Here is a 20,304-nt window from a genome sequence, read left to right on the forward strand (position 1 = left end):
AAGGAACAAGAAAGGGGTGAGGCTCTGTGTTAAACCTGATCCTCTGCTAAGTAAGCATACAATATTCCAAGGAGCTAAAGAATGCCTGTCCGGCCGCGGCGATGTCTCCGCCCGAGAGCTGGTGACGGCTGAGGACAAGAATTCACTTGCCACCCTCCCCCTCTTCTTTTTGGGAAAAAGAGCCTATCTGACAAGGAGGCAAATCAGACCTGATTTGCTCCTCGCCAAAACTGTCCGAAACCAAGCCGACCTAACGGTGGCTATTTCATCTTGCCGCTGCGTGGCTGAGTCACTGCTTTTAAAAATGCTTCATGGTTTTGGTTCCAGTTATCGGTGGAAGAAGGCGAGTCCCTTCATCAGCCGAGGAGGCCAAGCCATCGGTTACACGAAGAGAGAATAAGAACATTGAAATCTTCCCTTTGATGTTACAAATGGAGGCCGGAAGATGGTATAAATAAATTTAAATGGCCCTACACACACGATCAAGGAATCTCCTCGAGAATTTGTTCTGTTCGGAAGGAAATTTCATTTCACTCCTCACGCGTCTCTCTCACTTAACTCAATCCGATTTACCGCACACACTTGCATTTTGGCATTGAAAGAAAAATCAATATGCATCGTTTGAACAAGTATTCATGATAAGCGCCACAAAACTGATGATTCCAAGGAGGCTTTCTCCTAAACGCATCAAAGATGAGTCCACAGATGAGAGAGAACGCACCAGCATCAAGATTTAGGTTTCTGTTTGGAGACAAGGGACCCCGCCCTATGGATGGGCCACTTCGCAGCTGTGCGCATAGTATCTGATGGGAAGCCTTCTCTGGGAACTTTCCCCTCAAATAACAGAACCTCCCCCAGACACATAACAAGGAGAGCTTGTGGCATGGCTATCAAACTCCGGGCAAGAAAGCATGCTTGCCTTTCGAGAGCCCCGCATGTGCTCACCCCAAAAGCGAGCCACTGGTCCAGAAACCTTAAAGACCTCAAGACGAGCACACATCCCACGGTAGGACTCACGCAGTGAAAACCCCTGGGGAAGCTAATTTCTGCGGTCCCAGAGGGCAAGCAGCATGTCCCTGGCTGGCCACCTGCCCTCTCCCCCAGATGTGCTGCTTATCTCTCCTTCTGAGTTAGACAAGCCTGCTACTTGGAGAAAGAATCTTACTGTGACCGTATTGCACACAGCTGTGTCCTGCGCAGCACACAGAAAATGACTACATTTCGGAAATTCGAAATGGTATCACAGAGCAAATAATCATTGACGTCAGTGGTTTCTACAGTGCAAATGAACTGTGTACTATCTAATTTGGCACAGTGTATTTTATGTAATTATTGTATTTTACAGTGTTTTTTCCTTTTTTTTTTTTTTTTTGGCAATTGCTTGCTAAACCCAGGTATGTGTATATGGGGGGGGGTTTGTCTGCATTTTTTACTGATTGTCCATTTATGTATTATAAATAGTACCTTTGATGTGCTGGCATCCATACTTTCCTAGTATTTCTTTATACTTTTAAAAGAACATGTATTAGATACAAACCCCACAAATAATCTGAAGGCAACAACGACTTGAAACATCCTGACATTCACCTTGTTTGGTGTGTGTGTGTGTGTGTGTGTGTGTGTGTGTGTGTTCAAGCCTACTGGGTAGGTAGGAAAGCAACATAGCCAAAGCAAACTCTTAAAAAATGCAAGCTATTATCTACGTAGAGCTCTCTCTCTCTCCAAAGCCCCGGTTCTTGTGCCTCTTGATCTGGGGATCTCATTACAGCGCAGATCTGACTCAGGAGGTCTGGGGCAGGCCAGAGACTGCCCTCTAACAGGTTCCCAGGCTGCGGGTCCAAGGACCATTTGAGCAAGGAGGAGAAGACAGGACTGGTCTAGGGGAGTGTGGCCCGAGGGCAAGGCGGGAAGCGGGCTCCCTCCAGGTACTTACCCTGCATCTGACTCTGAGGCTGAGGGTTAAAGGCAGTGGAGTGGTTCAAGGAGGCCCGAGGGTTGGGTGTGGGGGCTGGGTGGTGTGGGCTGACCCTCATGGCTGTTCGCCGCAGCTGCTCCAGCTCACTGAGCCGCTCGGAAAAGGACAAGCTCCCGGGCTTGGTCTGATCATCTAGTTTCTGACGATGTCCTATTGTGGGGAGGGGTGGGGGTGGGAGTGAGAAGGGGAGAGGGAGGCAAGGAAGGAGGGAGGGAAAAGATCAGAAAATGTATTGTGGCTTTTCTAAGATTCGGGGTTTGCTTGTCTTTCCCCTCCCTCTTCCCCTCACCCCCAACGTGGATTTACGGGAGGTTGGCACACATCGGGCTGGCTCCCCGTGGAAATTCAGGGCCACTGTCCCCACGGCAGACAGGGGGCCCATCTCATCACAGGCCGCCGGGTGCTCCCCTGGTCTGCGCCCCATCTCCCCAACCCTCGGCGCCCATCTCCACCAGGCAGAAGGCGGTGGGCATGCAGGGATGGTGGCGGTGTGAGGTCAGGAGGGAGAGAAGGTGCATTAAGGGTTGGCCCTTGGCCACACGCTGCGGGCCGAGCTACGGCAGCCAGGAAAGGTGCCCTCCCTGTGGCATTGGAACCGCCGCTCCTTACTGCAAACCCAACCACCGGCGGGTTTTAGAGGCAGCAAAGTGGGCCCTGGAGCTTAGCGCACGCCCCTTCCAACAGGAAATGAGGTGTGGCTGTGAACCCACGGTCCTTGGGGAGGTCAGATTTCCTGCTAAATGCAGGGCCTGGGCAGCCCTCAGCCCCTCTCCGCTCCCTCTCCTCAAAAGCTTCTCACGAGCATTCTTTCCTGAAGCCCACTTCCCTAGGTGTAGCCTCTAAGAGGGGGCTGCCCGGAAGCCAGAGCCTGGGCCTCAGCCGGGCCATCTACCCAGCAGGCTGGGCCTACTGGAGCCCAGAGGCTCTGCCAGGAGACTGGATGAGCTTCCCCCAAGGGCTCAGGAATCAAAGGTGGAAAGATGGGCCCCTCTGCTGTCCGTATAGACAGTCAGTATCTATCCTTGCCTTGTTCCCCATCAAAATCACTGTCACCAGGATGCAGTGAGCAGAGGCCACTCCCATGGGACAGGCCAGGAGGGTTGGGCCTCCTGTTTCCTTCCTTAATCCTGCCAACAACAGCGCTTTAGACTAGAGACTCAGGCCTGTCAAGCAGAACGGAGGCTCAGGATGTACTGACAGAGGCACTGTGGGGCCGACAATTCATTCTCCTTTCAAAGAGGATATGCCCCTGCTTCTTCCTCACCCCTGTGGTTCGAATAAAGCGTCATTGATCTATTTTGCCACCAACCACCCCCCCCCCCAACACCTCCCCCACTCCGGCAACCATCATCAGGGGGCTCCAAACAACATTAGGGGAGCAGCCTGCTTGCTGCAGTAATCAAGGGCTCTTTCACACGCCCTGACACAGACCTCACTTAGAAAGAGGATCCCTGGAGTCCACTCCCCCGGGCCCCGGGTAGGAGTGGGGTGGGAGAAGTGCCTTTTAGCCCAGCTCCCAATCGCTACAATTACAAAATTAAATTTTATAACTTGTATTATGGTTCCAAATCTCCGTGGCTGGCCGTTTCTTCCTGCTGCCAGGCCCCTTGGCACGGTTGACACGGTCTCAAATTCCAGACCAAAAAAAAAGGCCCCACTATATTGCAGCGATTTTTATCATGAACAAGACCTGTTTGGCTCCGAAACGAGGAAAACGACTTAAGCATAATATTTGTGTAGTTCAAATGCAATGCTCCCTCTTTTCATGTGTCACCAAGGCAAATCTGGATTCTGATTCAGCCCCGCAGCCCACAACACTCGACCTGAACACAAACAGCCTGAGTCACAGCGGGCCAGCACACATGTGAGAGGCCTCTTACCGGCTGAGTATTTTAAGCACTGGCCTTGTGGGCGAAAGGCCATAGGGCCAGGTCCCGGAACCACTCATGTCATCCCTTTCCCTCAGAAGAATGAAAATGTCTTTTTCTAGAACATTCTATTTCAGTCGACCGTGGTGTAACTGTCTCTGATTGGATCTTTCCTTGACTCCTCCCTTCTCTTATCTTTGGGACAGATTCTTAGCTTTCTGGTGATCGGACTAAAAAATCTGGTATTCTTACCCCCCCAACATTTCCAAATCAAAGGCCACTCAAAGCATAGTAATTAGGCCTTTAAATACCTAGCATGACCTAATGGCTGGTATTAGGAGTCGGGCAGAGAAGGCAGGAAAAATGATTCTGGACAGTTCTACCACCTCCAGAAGAATGCCGGTTGGAGAAATCATGGTGCAGAGGCTTCCAGCAGGCTTTGTACCCATTTCAAAATTTCACATTCCTTGGGCACCCAGTGGCATTTTTGAAGAACACCGTGTCAAGGACAGTGGGTGATCCAGGAGAATGATGTGTACGAGGTCATTCTAAATACAAGCATTCGACATCTGGGGAGTTTATGGTTGGTCTTTAAAGAAAGGCTGTCAGCTGCGTCTGTCTCAGCCACCAAGCTTGGGGACCACATACCGCCAAGAAACAGAGCGAGAATAAGTCACTTTAGGTAACCCACTACTATGGCCAGGCATACCGTGAGATTATTATTATTTTTTTTTTATTAGTCCCCTCTCATGCCCTATGTTTAAAAGGATGTTTTAACATGTGAGCAATTTCTGGACCAGCTGACACCTGCCAAAATCGTAGTCATTTACAGAGATTAGCTGATGACTGTCTGCTTTAGCAGGAATGTTCAGGCATAACTTTCAGAGAAAACAATTCTTCATTCTGAGCTATCTCCTAAGCCCTGTGAGTTGGGAGGCTGAGTTTAATGCTGCAGGAGGAGGGGTGGGGGCTTTCACTCCACACCCTCCCCACATATGGTACTGGCAGTAAGTAGAAATGTTATTGCCTCTGTGGGGAATCTAGAGCCCCTTCCTCACCATGGTGCTGGAGGACTGTAACACCAAGGCACCAGGGAGATAAAAAGCATTATCATATTAAAGGTGTGGTTCAGATGCATTTATAAGCTAGATCAAAAGAACACCTCATTCTTCTTTTCTGAAGCCATCAGATTTCATGGGCCAAAGAGCAATATTTTGTAAGAAATACAGAAGCTTCCGATATAAACTTTCAAGCGGGGGAAAATGAATGCTTTATGTCTCCGGTTTCCTGTATCTGTGTGCAATTAAAATGTCAATTTGCCCCCTGAATTTTAAATACAGGAGTATGGGAAATGTCCACTATCAAACTCACTTTCCTTCTTTCCTGCTGAGTACTGGGCTTCAGAGGGCAGCAGGGAATTCAACTCTGGATCAGATCTAGTAGAATTACAATGCAGCCCTATGCATTTGCATGTTGGCCGCCTGGTTTTTGGGGCACACTGGACGTCCACTGGAAAATGTTGACACAGTGGTCCTTAAAATCGTGGCTACCTCAAGATTTCATAGTAGGACATCTTAATGATTTTGACCAGAGTTGAAAAGGATACTAAATTATGTTTCTCTATTACCATTCCCACATTTTGAAAAAAAGTCTTTGATTGGGATTTTATTATATATGCAGAGTCATAAAAAGCCGAAAGGGAAAAAAAAAAGAAAAGAAAAATAAATTAATCCCATCTGCTAAATTTTACTTCTTCATTCCAAAGACATATGTCCTGTAGTTTTCTGGGCTGGCTGCCCACAAGGCATCCCTAAATGTTATGATATCTGTGATGGATAATGAGACCAGCTTTCAATTTTCCGCTATAAAAACGAGACTGAGGAGGTATGCATATTTCATCTATAACTGAACTGTCTTTTTCAAGAAACCATTGCTGAACTATGAAATACGCTATATGCTCTTCTATTAGAGAAAACAGGTAAGGCTAAATTGTCGCCTTTTCCTGGAAAATGCTGGTCAGAGAGAGTAATTTTATGGCAGTTTGTTAGTCCATGTTTCTGGAATGGGCTTACTACTTTTCTTGAAGATTCTCAGCAGAAAAAGTAGGAAGGTGTAGACTCAAAGCATGGTCATTGTGAGCTGTTGAGGAAAATGCATGCAAACTGGTAATACCAAAAAGAGATCTATCTGTGTATCCACTTACACCTCTATCTATTACGTAACATTGTGATTCTTCTAAAAGCATACATGTATTTGAAAACATGTTTGCCGATCAGTCTGATACTAACAACAGGGATCTGGATAAAAAAACATGGATTCCACCACCCCTCACCCCACACACACGCCTTAATTTGCTACTGCTTTATGACAGTGGAAAAGAAACTGATGTGTGTACAGAACAGCTCACGTTTCCTGGTGTAACAATCTAAACTCTGGGCTCCAGGGTCATTCAAGTCCTAAGGACAGGAAAGTAATCATACAGAATGTGAATGTGATCCTTCCTTAAAGCACCTTGTAGGTAATGAAATAAATCTTACCCGCAAACCTAGCCCTCTGCTGGATTATTTAATGTTGGATAGTATTGTCCCATTGTGTATATCACAGTAGAAAATATAACATGGGATATATATGTTACTATATTATATGTTAAAATATATATTGTATCTACATGTTTCTGTATTAGCCAATGTTACATAAACTTCCGTGGCCTAACTTTTACCTCCAACTTCTTCCCGTATTATTAAACTAGGAGATCCGTACAAAGTTATAGTACTTCACAACTGGAGAAGAGCTAGAGAAATCAGCCTTGTTTTTTAACCCACATGTGAGAAGTGAAGTTCAGAGAGGTTACGTCATTTATCTAATCTCACACAGCCAATTAGGTCTGAAAACACAGCCACCCCCTCAACATCCCCCCTCCTTTCCAATCTTGCTCAATGCATCTATAAATACCAATATCTGGGCACCTCCAGTAAGTAGAGAGGAGAGGTGTATAGCATTAGGTGCTTAGATCATGGGGCCAGCAGAGACTCATAAGGATTTGCCCTTTATTATCCCACTTCTGTTCCCAGAAGTGCTTAGAGCCACCGCCGTCTTGTAACCCGTAGTTGAGAGCTATGTCTCACACACCCGAATAAGCATCTGAATCACGGGTCTGGCTGGGTAGGTCTGGGGTGTGGCCCGAGAAATCAGATTTCTACTAAACCCCAAGTGATGTTAATGCTGCTGGTCCCGGGACTCTCCCGGGGAGTTGAGCGACACCTCCCTGTGGCGCATGTGCCATCAGTGTGCTTCCAGTTTGCCATGGGCGGGAACTGAACACACCAAATACACCGGAGCTGTGTGTAGACTAAGTGTCCCTGAGCACCGAGTGCTGGCCTTGTTTTGGTGACAACTATTTGGTGGTCCTTCTCCTAATCGTTTAACTCTTCAAGGTAGGCAGAGCGGCTGAAAATGCCAAGCGTCTGCCCGACAGGTGGGTGTTGCCCGTGTCTGCCTCGCCGTCACTGAGATGAGTCAGGGAGTCACTGCGGCTGTGCTCGGGCTGATCTGTGAGGGACCCAGGATTTTCAAGTGGAAAGTAACTCCTGTCCAGGCATCTAAGGAAGGACTTGGAGGAACAGAAGGCAAGGTTTACGAGGACCTGTTTCATTCCACTTGACACTTCTGGGTGCCCACAAGGATGGGGGTGCTCTCGTCCTTCTGTCCCCCAGAGAAACAACATGGCACCGGGGAAACGTGACTGCCCGTCTGCATGGTAAGAACCTCCATTATAAATCTGCTTTTCCACCCAACTTTCCTGCGGACAGGAGCAAGTCTCTTCATCACCCAGCCTCCTTATCTGAAAGCCTGGAATTAAAGGACTAAGACAGATTACTCGAAGGGGCTCTAAAAGCATTCACAGCAATTATATCTGCAGCAATTAGCTACTCAGCTGGTTCTTGCTGGACGCCTCCGAGCACAGGCTTTCTTGAACAACTTCATATGACGTTAGGACTTTCAAAGGTTTCTTTCTTTTTTTCCAGCCAGACACCTGGCCTGTGGGAGCCAGTACCAAGCTCAACTGTCAGACCGGTCCTTGGAGCTTGATCTGGAAGGTAGGGCTCTACCCGGCCTCACTACTCATCTGTGTGCTGCTGAGCAGCTCTGCCCAGCACGTCCTCACAGTTCCCTGTCCCTCTGCCTCCTGCGGTGTTGTCAGTGGCCCTTGGGACAGCTAGGAGCCACCCAGGACCGTAGTCTTCCTGGATCCTCTTCTCTCTCCTCTCAAGCCTACACTGAGCCTTTCAGGCTACCCTCCTCACTGGGGCATCCCATTCTGGAGTTTGGTCTCCTCCCCATCATCATCCAAAAGCTGCATGCAGAGGCCATGGGCCACGAGACTCACCTCAAAACCCACTAGCAAATTTTAGGAGTTTGCAGCTGGAAAGAAAGCCAGTCTGCTGAACCTCCTCCACAGTCTCACTTCTCTGCTTTTCTGATTGGAAAATAACCACACTAGGGGCACCTGGCGGGGAGTGCTCAGTCAGCTGAGTGCCTGACTCTTGCTTTCCACTCAGGTCATGATCTCAGGGTCATGAGACTAGAGTCTGCATGAGATTCTCTCTCTTCTTCTCCCACTGCCCCTCCCCCTGCTTGCACACATGTACACTCTCTCTCAAATAAATACATAAGTAAATAAAAATCTCAGAGAATGGGGCGCCTGGGTGGCTCAGGGGGTTAAGCCTCTGCCTTGGGCCATGACCTCAGGGTCTTGGGATCGAGCCCTGCATCAGGCTCTCTGCTCAGTGGGGAGCCTGCTTCCCCCTCTCTCTTCCTGCCTCTCTGCCTACTTGTGATCTGTCAAAAAAAAAAAAAAATCTTAGAGAAGAAAAGGAAAAGACTGATACTCATTGGTTCCCAGCCCATCCCTTCTCATCAGCAGCAAGAGGAATGTGAATCTGAGGTTAATGGTCATCACCCTACCTGTACAATCCACACCCCCTCACCCATGTGCCTTGGGTAGGTGTCCTCTCACCTTCTACACATGGGTAATCACACTGAGCCAGTCTAGAAAAGTCCATCAGGATGGTGCTATTTCCTAGGTGATGTGTTTCGACTTACTTAGGGACCCAACAGACACGGTACTTTTTAACCCCAGTAGAATCACCAACAGGGACAGTGATGTCTTTGATTGGGGAGAGCTCTGATTCTCTTGCAGGTGGCAACACAGGTGAGTGACCACCAGTCTGGCTGTGCCTGGGGCTTCCCCATCCTGGGTCTCCCCAAACTATGGTCTGCAGTGGTCCCTCACACTAGCATAAGGCACATGTTCCAAAAACCAGGCTGGTGTTTGGCTAAGCCTGCTTCTTAGGTCAATACCTCCTATTTTGAAACGAGAAGGCAGACAGTCTGAATTCACTCTGCTCCAGCCACCCTGGCCACCTTGCTGTTAGTCCTATGTCTGCCTCAGGGCCTTTGCACCTGCTGTTTCTTTGGCCCAGATGGCCTTCTCCCACATATCTGTGGGCCACATTCCCTCTGTCCTTCAAGTCTTTGCTTCAATTTCATCTTCTCCCTGAGGACTTCCTGAACACCCAAGTTTAAACTGCAAACTCTCCCGACCCAGCCAATGCCTAGCTAGCCCTTTTGCTTCGGTTGTCTCCACAGTATTTATTGATGTTATTTGTGGTCTGTCCGTTCCCACTGGACTGTAAGTGCCATGAGGGTAGGGGTTTTGCCTTTTTTTTTTTTTAAAGATTTTATTAATTTATTCATGAGGGACTGATAGAGAGAGAGTGTAAGAGGGAGGCAGAGGGAGAAGTAGGCTCCCTGTGGAGCAGGCAGCCCAATATGGGACTTGATCCCAGGACCCCAGGATTGCGACCTGAGCCGAAGGCAGACACCCAACCCATTGAGCCACCCAGGCATCCAGTTTTGTCTGTTTTTATCACGGCTGTATCCTCAGCACCGATGGGAGCACCTGGCACATGATAGGCTCACTAAACACTGACCGAACGGGCGCTGAGACCCTTCATGACCAGGGTCATCTGCCTAGGAAAGCAGAATGTGTCTGGGGCAAAGGAAGCTTGAACTCAAGTTTTCGGCTGCCATGGAACAGAGGAGCGTTCAGAAAAGCGACTTGTAGGGGAAACGTGCCATAACCGAGCTTATCCAGTTTCAAGGAGAACTTGTCTCATTAGAAGTCAAACAGTCTGCAAACGTGTAGTCCCTAGTGTTTTCTTCATCATACCAAAAAAGAAAAGAGAACGGATACAAGGGCCTTGTGCTGAGTTGAGCCTCATACCCTCGTGGGAGCAAAGCGTTGCTGCAACTCCCCTTGGGGTTTTTTGGGAGTATCTTTATGCATGCACAGACACACACACATACAGAGAAGCCCCTCCCCCCCCCACACACACACATACACTGTCCTATGGGCCAAGCTCACTGCTAGAGACAAGTAGAAAAGGAAAGGTATACAAGGCCACAGTCTGAGGGAGAGCCACAGGCCGCTGGGGAGCCCGGAACACAGCCTCCAGGCGGAAGTAAGGCCCAGGTGGGGCCCTCTCCCCTCCCTCTCAAACCAGGCCCCAAGATTCCCAGGGACAAAAACAAGAACAAGACTGGGCTCCTGCCTTTTCAAGCCTTGGGTGACAGACGGTGGCATTTTTAGCTCGCCTGCACGAGCTTCTGGAGACGTGGACCTCCCTGAAAGCAGAGGAGTTCACAATCTGCAGTCGCTGGTCGCCCCGGGTACCTCTTGTTTCTGTCTGGTGACTCAGGAGGTAATTGTAGCTTAGGGTGGAGAACCCGCCTGGTTTCTTGTGCTCTTAGCCAGAGGCAGCCCTCTGTGGGGGCGGTGGAGGCAACCCCAGAGAGGGAGGGGGGCAGACAGCTCTCAAGTTCAAGATCATGGCTCCTCTATGAACCTGCAATTCCAAGTAGGAACCCTCTCCTCGATGAAGGGACTGTCTCCAGAAAACCCCGCTGGAGGGTGATTATAAAGTAACCCAAGAGTGGGATTCATTTCACCCCGGAGCTCCGGCCTCCACCGCGCTCTCTGAACTCAAGGTGCCTTTAGGAGGTACAATTTGGTGGTGGTGGTGGTGGGGGGCAGGGATCGGTACTGACAGGTGAGTAGCCTGAAATGGTGCCTGGGGCTTCTGAACTGACTTTGGAGTCCTGGTTTTCAGCAGAGCCAGCACCAGGGCCGGGGGTGGGGGGGAGGAGAACACGATCCCAGAGGCCCACAGTGGCCCACACCAGAGATCGCACCGGCTTCACTGCGCTGCCTGGGCATTCCTGTTCTCCGAGTGGCTCCTCCCCAGCCCCCCTTCCACTCTGCCCCAAGGCTCCTTCCCTCTGCCCTGGCACACGCCCCCAGTGACCCGCAGAGGTGCGGGGACAGTAAACTGAGGGCCCTTGCCAGGCTGGGTGGTGCCCCAGCCACTGTAAGGTGAATGGATAAAGGGAAGAAGGAAGGAGTGATTAAACTGCCCCTCCGGAGGCTACCCTGATTCTGGGGTGTGCACCCAGCCGGGTGCAAGGTCCTCTCGTACTTCCCTACATCTGAAAAGGGATAAGGAAATTCTTTCCTATTCCTAAAAGGCCTGCGTGCTGGGTCCCATTCCTAGCCGTCTCTCTCTGTCTCTCTCTCTCTGTCGTGTCATAAATGCCACCTGACTTTAGGGCTGTCCTCACAGAGGCGGGAGACTGAGGGTCTGTCAAAGTCCTGGCTGAGCAGACCCTGCAGGTGTGCGGAAGACCACGGCATCCTGGTTCCTGAGTGCTCGCTGGTTCAAAAAGCAACAGTAACTAGTGGTTTCTAATGGGCTATCAGCCCCACCTCACACCATATAGAGAAAAAGCTTTCAAGGGGCGCCTGGGAGGCTCAGTGGGTTAAGCCTCTGCCTTCAGCTCAGCTCAGGTCATGGTTCCAGGGTCCTGGGATCGAGTCCTGCATCGGGCTCTCTGCTCAGCAGGGAGCCTGCTTGCCCCTCTCTCTCTACCTGCCTCTCTGCCTACTTGTGATCTCCTCTGTCAAATAAATAAAATCTTTAAAAAAAGAAAGAAAGAAAGAAAGAAAGAAAACGCTTTCAGGTTGTCTGGGGGCACGAGGACCTCACTGAGGCCAACTTCTGCTCACAGCCAACATACAGTTGAGAAGAAGCGTCCATCTGGAGGGGAGGAGGTCCTCCTCCATCCATTATCTGAACGGGCAAGAGGCTCTTTGCCTGGGATCCCCAAAGAGCCGCGACGCGGTGATGACAACACAAGTCCCACTGCTGCCGGGCGACGCTGGGAGGGAACGTTCTATTTATATCAAGACACAAATGCTCCGTTTACCCTGGTGACCACATCTGAGCCAGTTATAGAATGAAGGACAAGAGGCTGTCAATACTTCCCTAGCAAAGGCAGACAACCTTCTCCCGGCAAATCCTTCCCAGATCTGAAAGGAACACACTTGCCCCTCTCTGTCTTTTTACCTTGGGGCTCTGCCTACGGAAGCCTGGCTTGCTGGGACCCGCGGGCCAGCCCCACTCCGCTCCACATGCAACAGGAGACTGTCCTTTCCCAGGCATGTTTTGAACTTTCTCTCCTTTGAACTCCGCCAACAGTCCCTCCTCTGTCCGAGTACTCCGGTGCGTGGAGGCAGAATCCCAGCTCCATGACAAGGCGTTCAAAGGCTGGTGTAGATGATGCTGAGTCCTCCTGCAGCCTGTGGGGCCCTCCACCCCCCCACCCCCCAAATCCTGCCCTGGCTCTCCCCACCCCCAGCTTTTTTTTTCTTTTTCCTTTTAACCACTTCTGCTTCCTTCATTTCTTTGCAGCTGCAGCAGAGAGATATAGTAAAGCTACTGTATAGGATTTTGAAAGCAGGGCCTCTGAGAGCTTTCCAAACTCCATACAAGCCGCTTATTCTCTGCCTTGTTTTCTTTGGCTTCAGGTTAGTAACACAGAATGAGTCAAACAGTATTAACTTTCAATAGGGAAGTGGTGTGGTCAACCGAAGCTGTTTGCGGCTAGATTGTGCAGATAGGTAGGACAGGTAATGAAGAACAGCCCAGAACTCTGCGAGGAGGCGAACAAGGGAGGCAGCCCTTGCTGAGAAACATCGAACAATCAAGTCTATGGGACTCAGACCATCCTTTTGGGTTGGCGGAGGAATGCACGCTAAGGTCCCTGACCGGCCAGCTTCAGGAAGCTGGCCATGTGGTGACTCTGTGGCTTGCACAATTGAGTACTTTGTGGGTGAAAGGATGTCTTTTCTTTTTTCTTTCTTTCTCTCTCTTTCTCTTTTTTTCTTAAATGATGCCAAAGCCATGGGAAATCTAGTTAGGATGATTTCTCCTACTTGAGGCATGTCATTCCGGAGTGGACCTTTATTCATTTCTTGCTCCCACTTGGGGAGTGATCAATGCACCCCCCCTCTTTCTCTTCCCCATCTTCCCAGTCCCATCTGGCCCATCTGGACGCTCCCCCACCTTCCCAGTCCCAGATCTCTGTGTCCCCAGGTTGGTGGGCTGGCTGCAGGTCTGCAGGGCCCCGGGGCTCTCCTTCTCCAGGTTGGAAGACGATGTGTTGGAAGCACAATTGCTCCTACAGACATTGATCGAGTCATCTTCTGAGAAGCTGATGAAAGATCTTAAAATCCTCAGATCCCCTCTCATTCTGCAAATGGGAACCGGAGGCTCTGAGAGGGGATGGGGCCACGAGCTCCACAGAGCCAGCCGGACCGGAAGCTGCAGCTCCCAGGCTAGCCGTCTTTCCACCAGGCCTGTCACCGCTCCCTTGCCCAGGGCTCAGGATTCCTTTTACAGTTCAACACAGCAGCTCCTGAGATGAGCCCAGCCCTGGAGACTCAAATTTCAGCAGTTTCCAGTCCTTTCTGTCTGCACTCTGCTGCCTATTTATTTTGCGACTGGCTGAATCACGCACGGAATAGAACGGAGCTTCTCCCCACCTGCTCCTGGCAGCCAGTCAGCCAGCAAACAGGACAGAAAACCGGCCTCTCTCTGGAGCCCTGAGAGATTCTCACCTCTGAGCTGCTGCAGATTTGACTGGTCCTGGGAAACTGGCATGGAGGCTCGAGGGTGTAACATTTCACCTCCCTGAAATCTAATCCAGAAATCTCAGGCAAGCAGCATATGTAAAGAGCTATGGGCTAGAAAAACAAGAGCAAGGACTCCGCCAGCTGCAGTAGGATCTCACTTGCTCCTGCTCTTCCAAGTCTTTCATGGAGAGAAAAGGGAATCCTGGAGTTGCAGAGGAAAAACTGCATTTGGCTTTGGAAAAGAAATATGTCTTAAAAGAAAACGCAGCTCTCTTCAACTGTCTGAGGTGCTTCTTTTTGTTTTCAATCTTCTTTAAGGGGACATAGTAATAGGTAAAGAAAATATCAAGATATTCTGAGGACAAAAGATAAAATTCCTAGCAGCATGAGTTTACAGAGGGGGCTGATTTGACTGTCTCTATTTTTTATCTACAATTTTCTTCTGCTCAATTTCAAGACCTCATGAGATGAAATCTACCTCTGAAAAAACCAGTAATTATTTTATTTCAGATCCCTCCGATTTTTGTGTGATATACACAAACAACAATGAATTTTTCTATTGTATTTTTCTATTATTTTAACATAGCTATTAGATTTCTATTACCTAATCTATAAGACCGCTTAAAAAGCACCTTGATACATGGGGCACCTGGGTGGCTCAGTGGGTTAAAGCCTCTGCCTTTGGCTCAGGTCATGATCCCAGGGTCCTGGGATGGAGCCCCACATCGGGCTCTCTGTCGAGCAGGGAACCTGCTTCCTCCCCTCTCTGCCTGCTTCTTTGCCTACTTGTGATCTCGGTCTGACAAATGAATAAATAATTTATTTTTAAAAGCGCCTTGATACATAATATCTCAATTCATCCAAAACAACCCTATGTAGTAGACAGCTCTTATGATTATTCCCATCTTACAAGATGACCCAGCGGAAGTTTCTAGATGTGAAGAGACGTGGTAGGCACACAGAAGCTTGAGTGCTAATGTTCAGTTAAGAAACTACTACATTTTGATAAAATCTCTGTTTAGAGAAGGACCCCCTCTCTGCAAGACAATCCGGTTAACAGTATTTTGCTTCAGAGAGGAGTAAGTTGTTGAAGCTCGTTCAGTACTTGGAATTAATAATAGATAGGGTAAGAAGGAAAACAGAAAAAGGCCCTTATTGTATTATATTCTGGGGGCCCGATCTGCCAGGATTTTTCTTTCTTTCTTTTTTTTTTTTTTAATAACTTGGCAATGGCGGATATTTCGCCCTCACTTGGGCAGAATTCCATTAGTTCCTTTGGTAAGGGCTAAGGGAAGAGGGAGAAGGACCTATGTGTCCAGGGCATGTGCTAATATTTAGAAGCTCCTCTGTGCCAGGCTGTGCTGTCGTCAATCTGCACAGGACCTCGGCCCGCCCCTGCCCACCCCACCAAGGCTATCACCTTCCTGGTTTTTCACCTGTGGAGGCTGAGCTTGGGGAGGCGAATCTGATCTCAGATGAGAGGTGAGGCTGAATGAGGTGGCCAGCTCTCCGGTGGCCAACCTCCACTCCTCATATCCCTCAGCAAGGCAGGAGCCCATTCTACAGATGGGGAAACTGCTGTGCAGCTAGTAAGTAGCAGAGATCACACTTGAAGCCAGGCTGGTCCAGCTCCAATGCCTCTCTCGCTCCTTCCCTCCAGCTCAGAGCTCTCTGCTTGTTTCTGAAACCGGGGCTCTGCCCTGTTGGCAAAGCTGAAGACCAACAAAAAGAGGGGACTCTGTGCATTTCTCCTCAGCTCTTTAAAATGAACGAATTGGAAATATCACAAACCACTTCAAAGCGAAGTAAAAATAAGGTGATACCAGGAACAAATCCAAAAGGGGCCATGGATGCACACTGTCCTTAAGAATTTACTGATTTCAAAATATTTATTTTTATCTCAGATGACCAGAAGACTTACTTCTAGGCTGTGGCGAACAAAAACAAAAACCAAACCAACCAAACACGTAGCATATCAAATGTTCGACATTTTGGTATATGAAAGAAACCTGAAAGACTTCCATAACAGTCTGAGTTTTAGTCAATACTGGCTTTAATGGGACCTGAGTTTAGTAAATCATGGAAGTACCAAACTAATCTATTGCCATTAACTTACTTTATGGGGGTCTAGGGAGTTAGCAGATTAATTTGGTTGCGTTTCTTTAAAAAAAAAAAAAAATGGTAAACAAAGAAACTTGCTTCCGGCACTTGAAAAATTTTTTTTAACCTTGACTTTCATCTATAAATGTATATGCACAATATCTGACTATCGGCTGTAGCCAACTTTACCAGTAACATCACATAACTTACTTGCACATAGAACCTGACAAATAGACCATATGTGCACGCCCAGTCACGTTATGAAAGAACCAAATGTCAGTGTCTTCTGCAATGTCTGATAATACAGCTGTAATGCCCAGTAACAGACTATATCTAATTTATCCCTTCTTTATTGTCAACTTTCCATAGCCAAAAACCTTCAAAACAAATTGTTATAAAGGACAAGAGTACAGAAAGAACAGAAGACAATTGCCAAGTTAGCGCAAACGAACCTAAACACAGATCTAGTGCAAGGGGTAGCTTTTACTTGACTGATCTAAGCTGAACTTGTGGGGTTTTCTGTTGTTGTTTGGGGGCAATGGGGTTCTCGGAGACCCACTGGGTGAATTCTTACTCAATGACTTTCTTGGCTACACGGCTTACGGAAAAAGCCCCGAACCTTCGGGAAAACTAACGCGAGTTTGTTTGTTTTCAAAATAAGAAGTGGAAAATGGCTCGTGTGCGGAAAAAATTCTCAACCACTCTGAAGTGAGAAGCTGATCGTGATAAAGCTGCGTGGCGGGGCCAACCACAGTCCTTCCGCAGGCGAGGTTCCCCGCGCCAGGCCTAGCAGTGGCGTTCCCAGTGCTGGAGCCCACCTGTTCCTGCAGCTCCCGAGGTGACCAAGGCCCCTGCTTAGACCCCGCCCCCAACACAGTGCAGCTGGATGACCTGCGTGGACCTCAACTGTGCTGCTTCCTAACCACCCCAGGTGGGGGGCCGCTTCCGCAGGCCGCAGGACACAGGGCTTGCAAACCCAGGCGCAGCGTGTGCGCAGAAGGGTCCCCAGTTCCACGGGGAGAGCACCTGTGTCTCTGCAATGTGTCCCTGAATGTCTTTGGAGGAAATGAAGAAAAGCCCTACCCAGCAGATACTAAAATATCCCCCGAAAACCCCAGAATAAGTCTAGAAAGACACGTTGCTTTAGGGAACTTAGAGGGTACCTGAGTGCGTCATCCTAAGTCTGCAAAAACTTTCGTGTATTTAGCTGGTCCAGGCACCCCGGCGAGGGGAGCTGCTCTCCTCTGGGGCAAGAATTCAGATTCTAACAGACTCTGGCATTCTTCATGTCCGTTTTCTAGAACAACATAGAAAGGTCTCCCCTCCAGCTTGTCATGCATATATTGAAAAGAGCCCACGCGTTAGATCTCAGTACCGACTTTCATTTGTTACTCAAACAGGATTTTTTTCCCCTGGAATTTTTCAAAAAGTTCAACATTTGGGAGTAAGGCCATTTTACTAAAGAGGGACTTAGGAACAGTGCCCAGAGTGTTTCAAGGGTCCATAAAAATGCCAGAAAAGAAATTTTACTGGGTCTAAATACAAAAGGAAAACTGAAAAAAAAAAATCAAAATATATAAATGTTTAATTAAATGTCTTAAAAAATGCAGCATGATGGCAAGTTCATGAATTTTTAAACTTAGGATTCACTTTTTTTTTTTTTGGTTTAGAGTTTTCGCATAGCCAAAGGATTCCAAGACTAAATGCAAATAATTGCTCTGTCTTCCGAACCCTTATCCCGTGTTCTAAATATTCTACAGAGGCTGTCTCCTCCAGCCTCCCAGTGCTGTGAGGTCAGTACGGCCACTGTCCTTGGAGGCTCGGCCAGGCCAGCCAACGCCCACCAGGTATGGTCACCCACACAGTTAGCAAGTACTAGAATGGGGAATCTCAACCTTGATTGTAATCACATTGTTCACGGCAAGGAAATCAGGGCCGAAGGTAATGAAACGAGTTACTCATAAATGACAAAAACCCTTTCAAATATTTACAGCCAAAAAAAAAAAAAAAAAGATATCTAACATATTATGTACGTGGGTACAAGTGGCTATGTCCGACCTCACATAGGACAAAGTCTCCTTCTCCCAGGGAAGGGGAGCCCAGGAGACACATCCTCTAAGGGGCCTTGTTTGTGGGGAACCCATGACTCTGTTTTTCTGACAATATTTTGTTACCCCTTCTGAGTGGGAACTAATTTGGAGATTATCTCATCCCATCGCCTGGTTGGACAGAAGAGGAGAGTGAGGACCAGGATAAAAGTACTTAAGATAATTGCCCCAGGTCACACCCACTGGCCTGGTGGCGCCAGTGTGAACCCAGGTCCTCCGTTCAGGATCCAGAGACCTTCCTACATGTTTTAAGATTAAGAAATGGAAGCCTAAATAGAGGCAGATTTTTTTTTTTTCTTTTAGCCCTTTATATACTAAATTCTAACAAGGACTGTGACATATTGGCTTCGATCCTGACCTCACTGGGGTGACACCTAAAATAGAGCTTGGTGGGGGGGGGGGGCGCTGCCTGGGTGGCTCAGTGGGTTAAGTGTCTGCCTTGGGCTCAGGTCACGGTCTCAGGGTCCTGGGATTAGCCTCAAGTCTGGCTCTCTGGTCAGTGGGTAGCCTGCTTCTCCCTCTCCCTCTGCTCCTCCTCCTGGCTCTCTCTCTCTCAAATAAATAAATAAAATCTTAAAAAAAAAATGAAATAGCACTTCAGTTTGCTGTGGCCCCGCGGAAAAGAGAAATCCAAGAGAATGGTCTAATTTTCACCGCATGCGTTTTCTCTCACCTCTCCCCCTCTGTTAGACTGAAAAGGCACCTAGATCCTTTCCTGGGGTTCTCACTGGTACCGAGCTGGAAGGAATTTTCTCTCTTCCTTTCTATAGCAATACAAATCCCAAATAAAAATCCTAGTGACTTCAATATAGACAGGCTTGTTACCAAGAAGTCGCAGGCCTCCCCAGGTCTTGGTGAGCTGATGGAGAGGGGATTGTCACTGCTTCCGGGGGAGAAGCACACTTTCCCCCAGGATCCTCTTGTATTCCCATTCAGCTCGTGAACCTTTAGGACCTTGGCCTGAATTAAGTCTGTAGAAAACTTAAGGGTCAGGGACATCTTTATGTATATAAAATTCTTCTTAGTCTAGTTTGACACTACTAAAATAATAAATAGAATGAGGTTCTAAAATTCACTGGACACATTTAGGCAGAGTATTATCAATCTTTGAAAAACTGCTTTTGCCAAGTCTTGGGGTAGTTTGGGCACTTAGCACGGCAAGAATTAAAGTACCAGTGGAAGTCACCCAGAATGTCCATTTTAGCACCAAAATGCCTTTCAGAGTGGGGAGGAGGAACATAAGTAAGAAGAGCATTTCCTCCTCCTCTTGGAGCCTCTGTCTGTCTCCTACTTTCTATCTGGGTGGGAGGGAAGAAAACATTATTTCCTTTCTCTTTTGTGAATCAGGATTTCATCTAGAAAGAACTAAGGTCCAAATCTGATATTTGAAGAATCTAAGGGATTAAGTAGATCACTGTTCACTGCCTGGAAGAAATGTTTAAGCTCTTCTGGGCAAACAAAGTGACCGTAGATGGATCATTACAATCCTGAGCTCAAAGACGTATAAAACTGCCTGCTATTCCACTAATCGGAGAAGAGCCAAGGACGCAACTTGCCATCCCTTGAGAGGGCCCCTCTAGTCCCTACCTGGACCCTCATGGAAGCTCTTTGCCAAAGGGAGGGACCAGAACTTGGAATGTTCGCCTGACGATCATTTTGTCACATTATCTAGCTTTCCTGCAGGCCAACAGCGGAGGCCCCTGCTTCAGGTTCCTGTTGATGCCATCTTACAAGCAGACCCTGGGGACAGACGTGGAGCCAACCACCAGTACCTGGGGTCACATGGCTGCCTGTTGGGTCCTGCCCCCCTGCCCCAGGATCCACCCGGGAGCGCTGATTCCCCGCCTGCCCAATGACTGCCAAGGCTCTGAGGCTCTGCTTTCTTCAAGACTGTCTTTGAACCAGAATTATATTGATAAACCCTCCTAATAAAGAATTTCTGAAACAGAAATTTCAATACAATGAAGCCCAAGGAGGAGATGGTGCAGTTCTTAAAACCAGACACTGGCGTCTGTGGGTCGCCGTGTCTGGACTGCTTCTTTCCAATTCTGGCTTCCTGATGGTAAAACCTTGGGCAAGGGACCTCACTTCTTTTTGTTTCAACTTCCTTATCTGTTTTTGCAAAGATGATACCAACTAATCTATGGGAAGCTCTTTGAATGGTGCTGGGTGAACAATGGTACTAATTGCCAGCTATTTTTATTATTAGGTGTTTTATTA

The 20,304-nt window shown here is 48.3% G+C and overlaps 1 protein-coding gene across 5 annotated transcripts in view; it reads right to left on the reverse strand.

Moving 5' to 3' along the window:
* RUNX1 (RUNX family transcription factor 1) overlaps positions 1–20,304 on the reverse strand; it is a 245,222-nt gene that overhangs the window by 35,584 nt on the left and 189,334 nt on the right. For 4 of the 5 annotated variants that reach the window (XM_059164673.1, XM_059164670.1, XM_059164672.1 and 1 more), the window contains one exon: positions 1,934–2,125. The exons of the other annotated variant lie outside the window; for it this stretch is intronic. In XM_059164673.1, coding sequence (XP_059020656.1) covers positions 1,934–2,125 — 192 coding nt within the window. The remainder of the gene's footprint in view (positions 1–1,933; positions 2,126–20,304) is intronic. 5 annotated transcript variants of the gene reach the window in all.

The sequence above is a fragment of the Mustela lutreola genome, chromosome 2, assembly GCF_030435805.1.
Source record: "Mustela lutreola isolate mMusLut2 chromosome 2, mMusLut2.pri, whole genome shotgun sequence".
Classification (NCBI taxonomy): Eukaryota; Metazoa; Chordata; class Mammalia; order Carnivora; family Mustelidae; genus Mustela; species Mustela lutreola.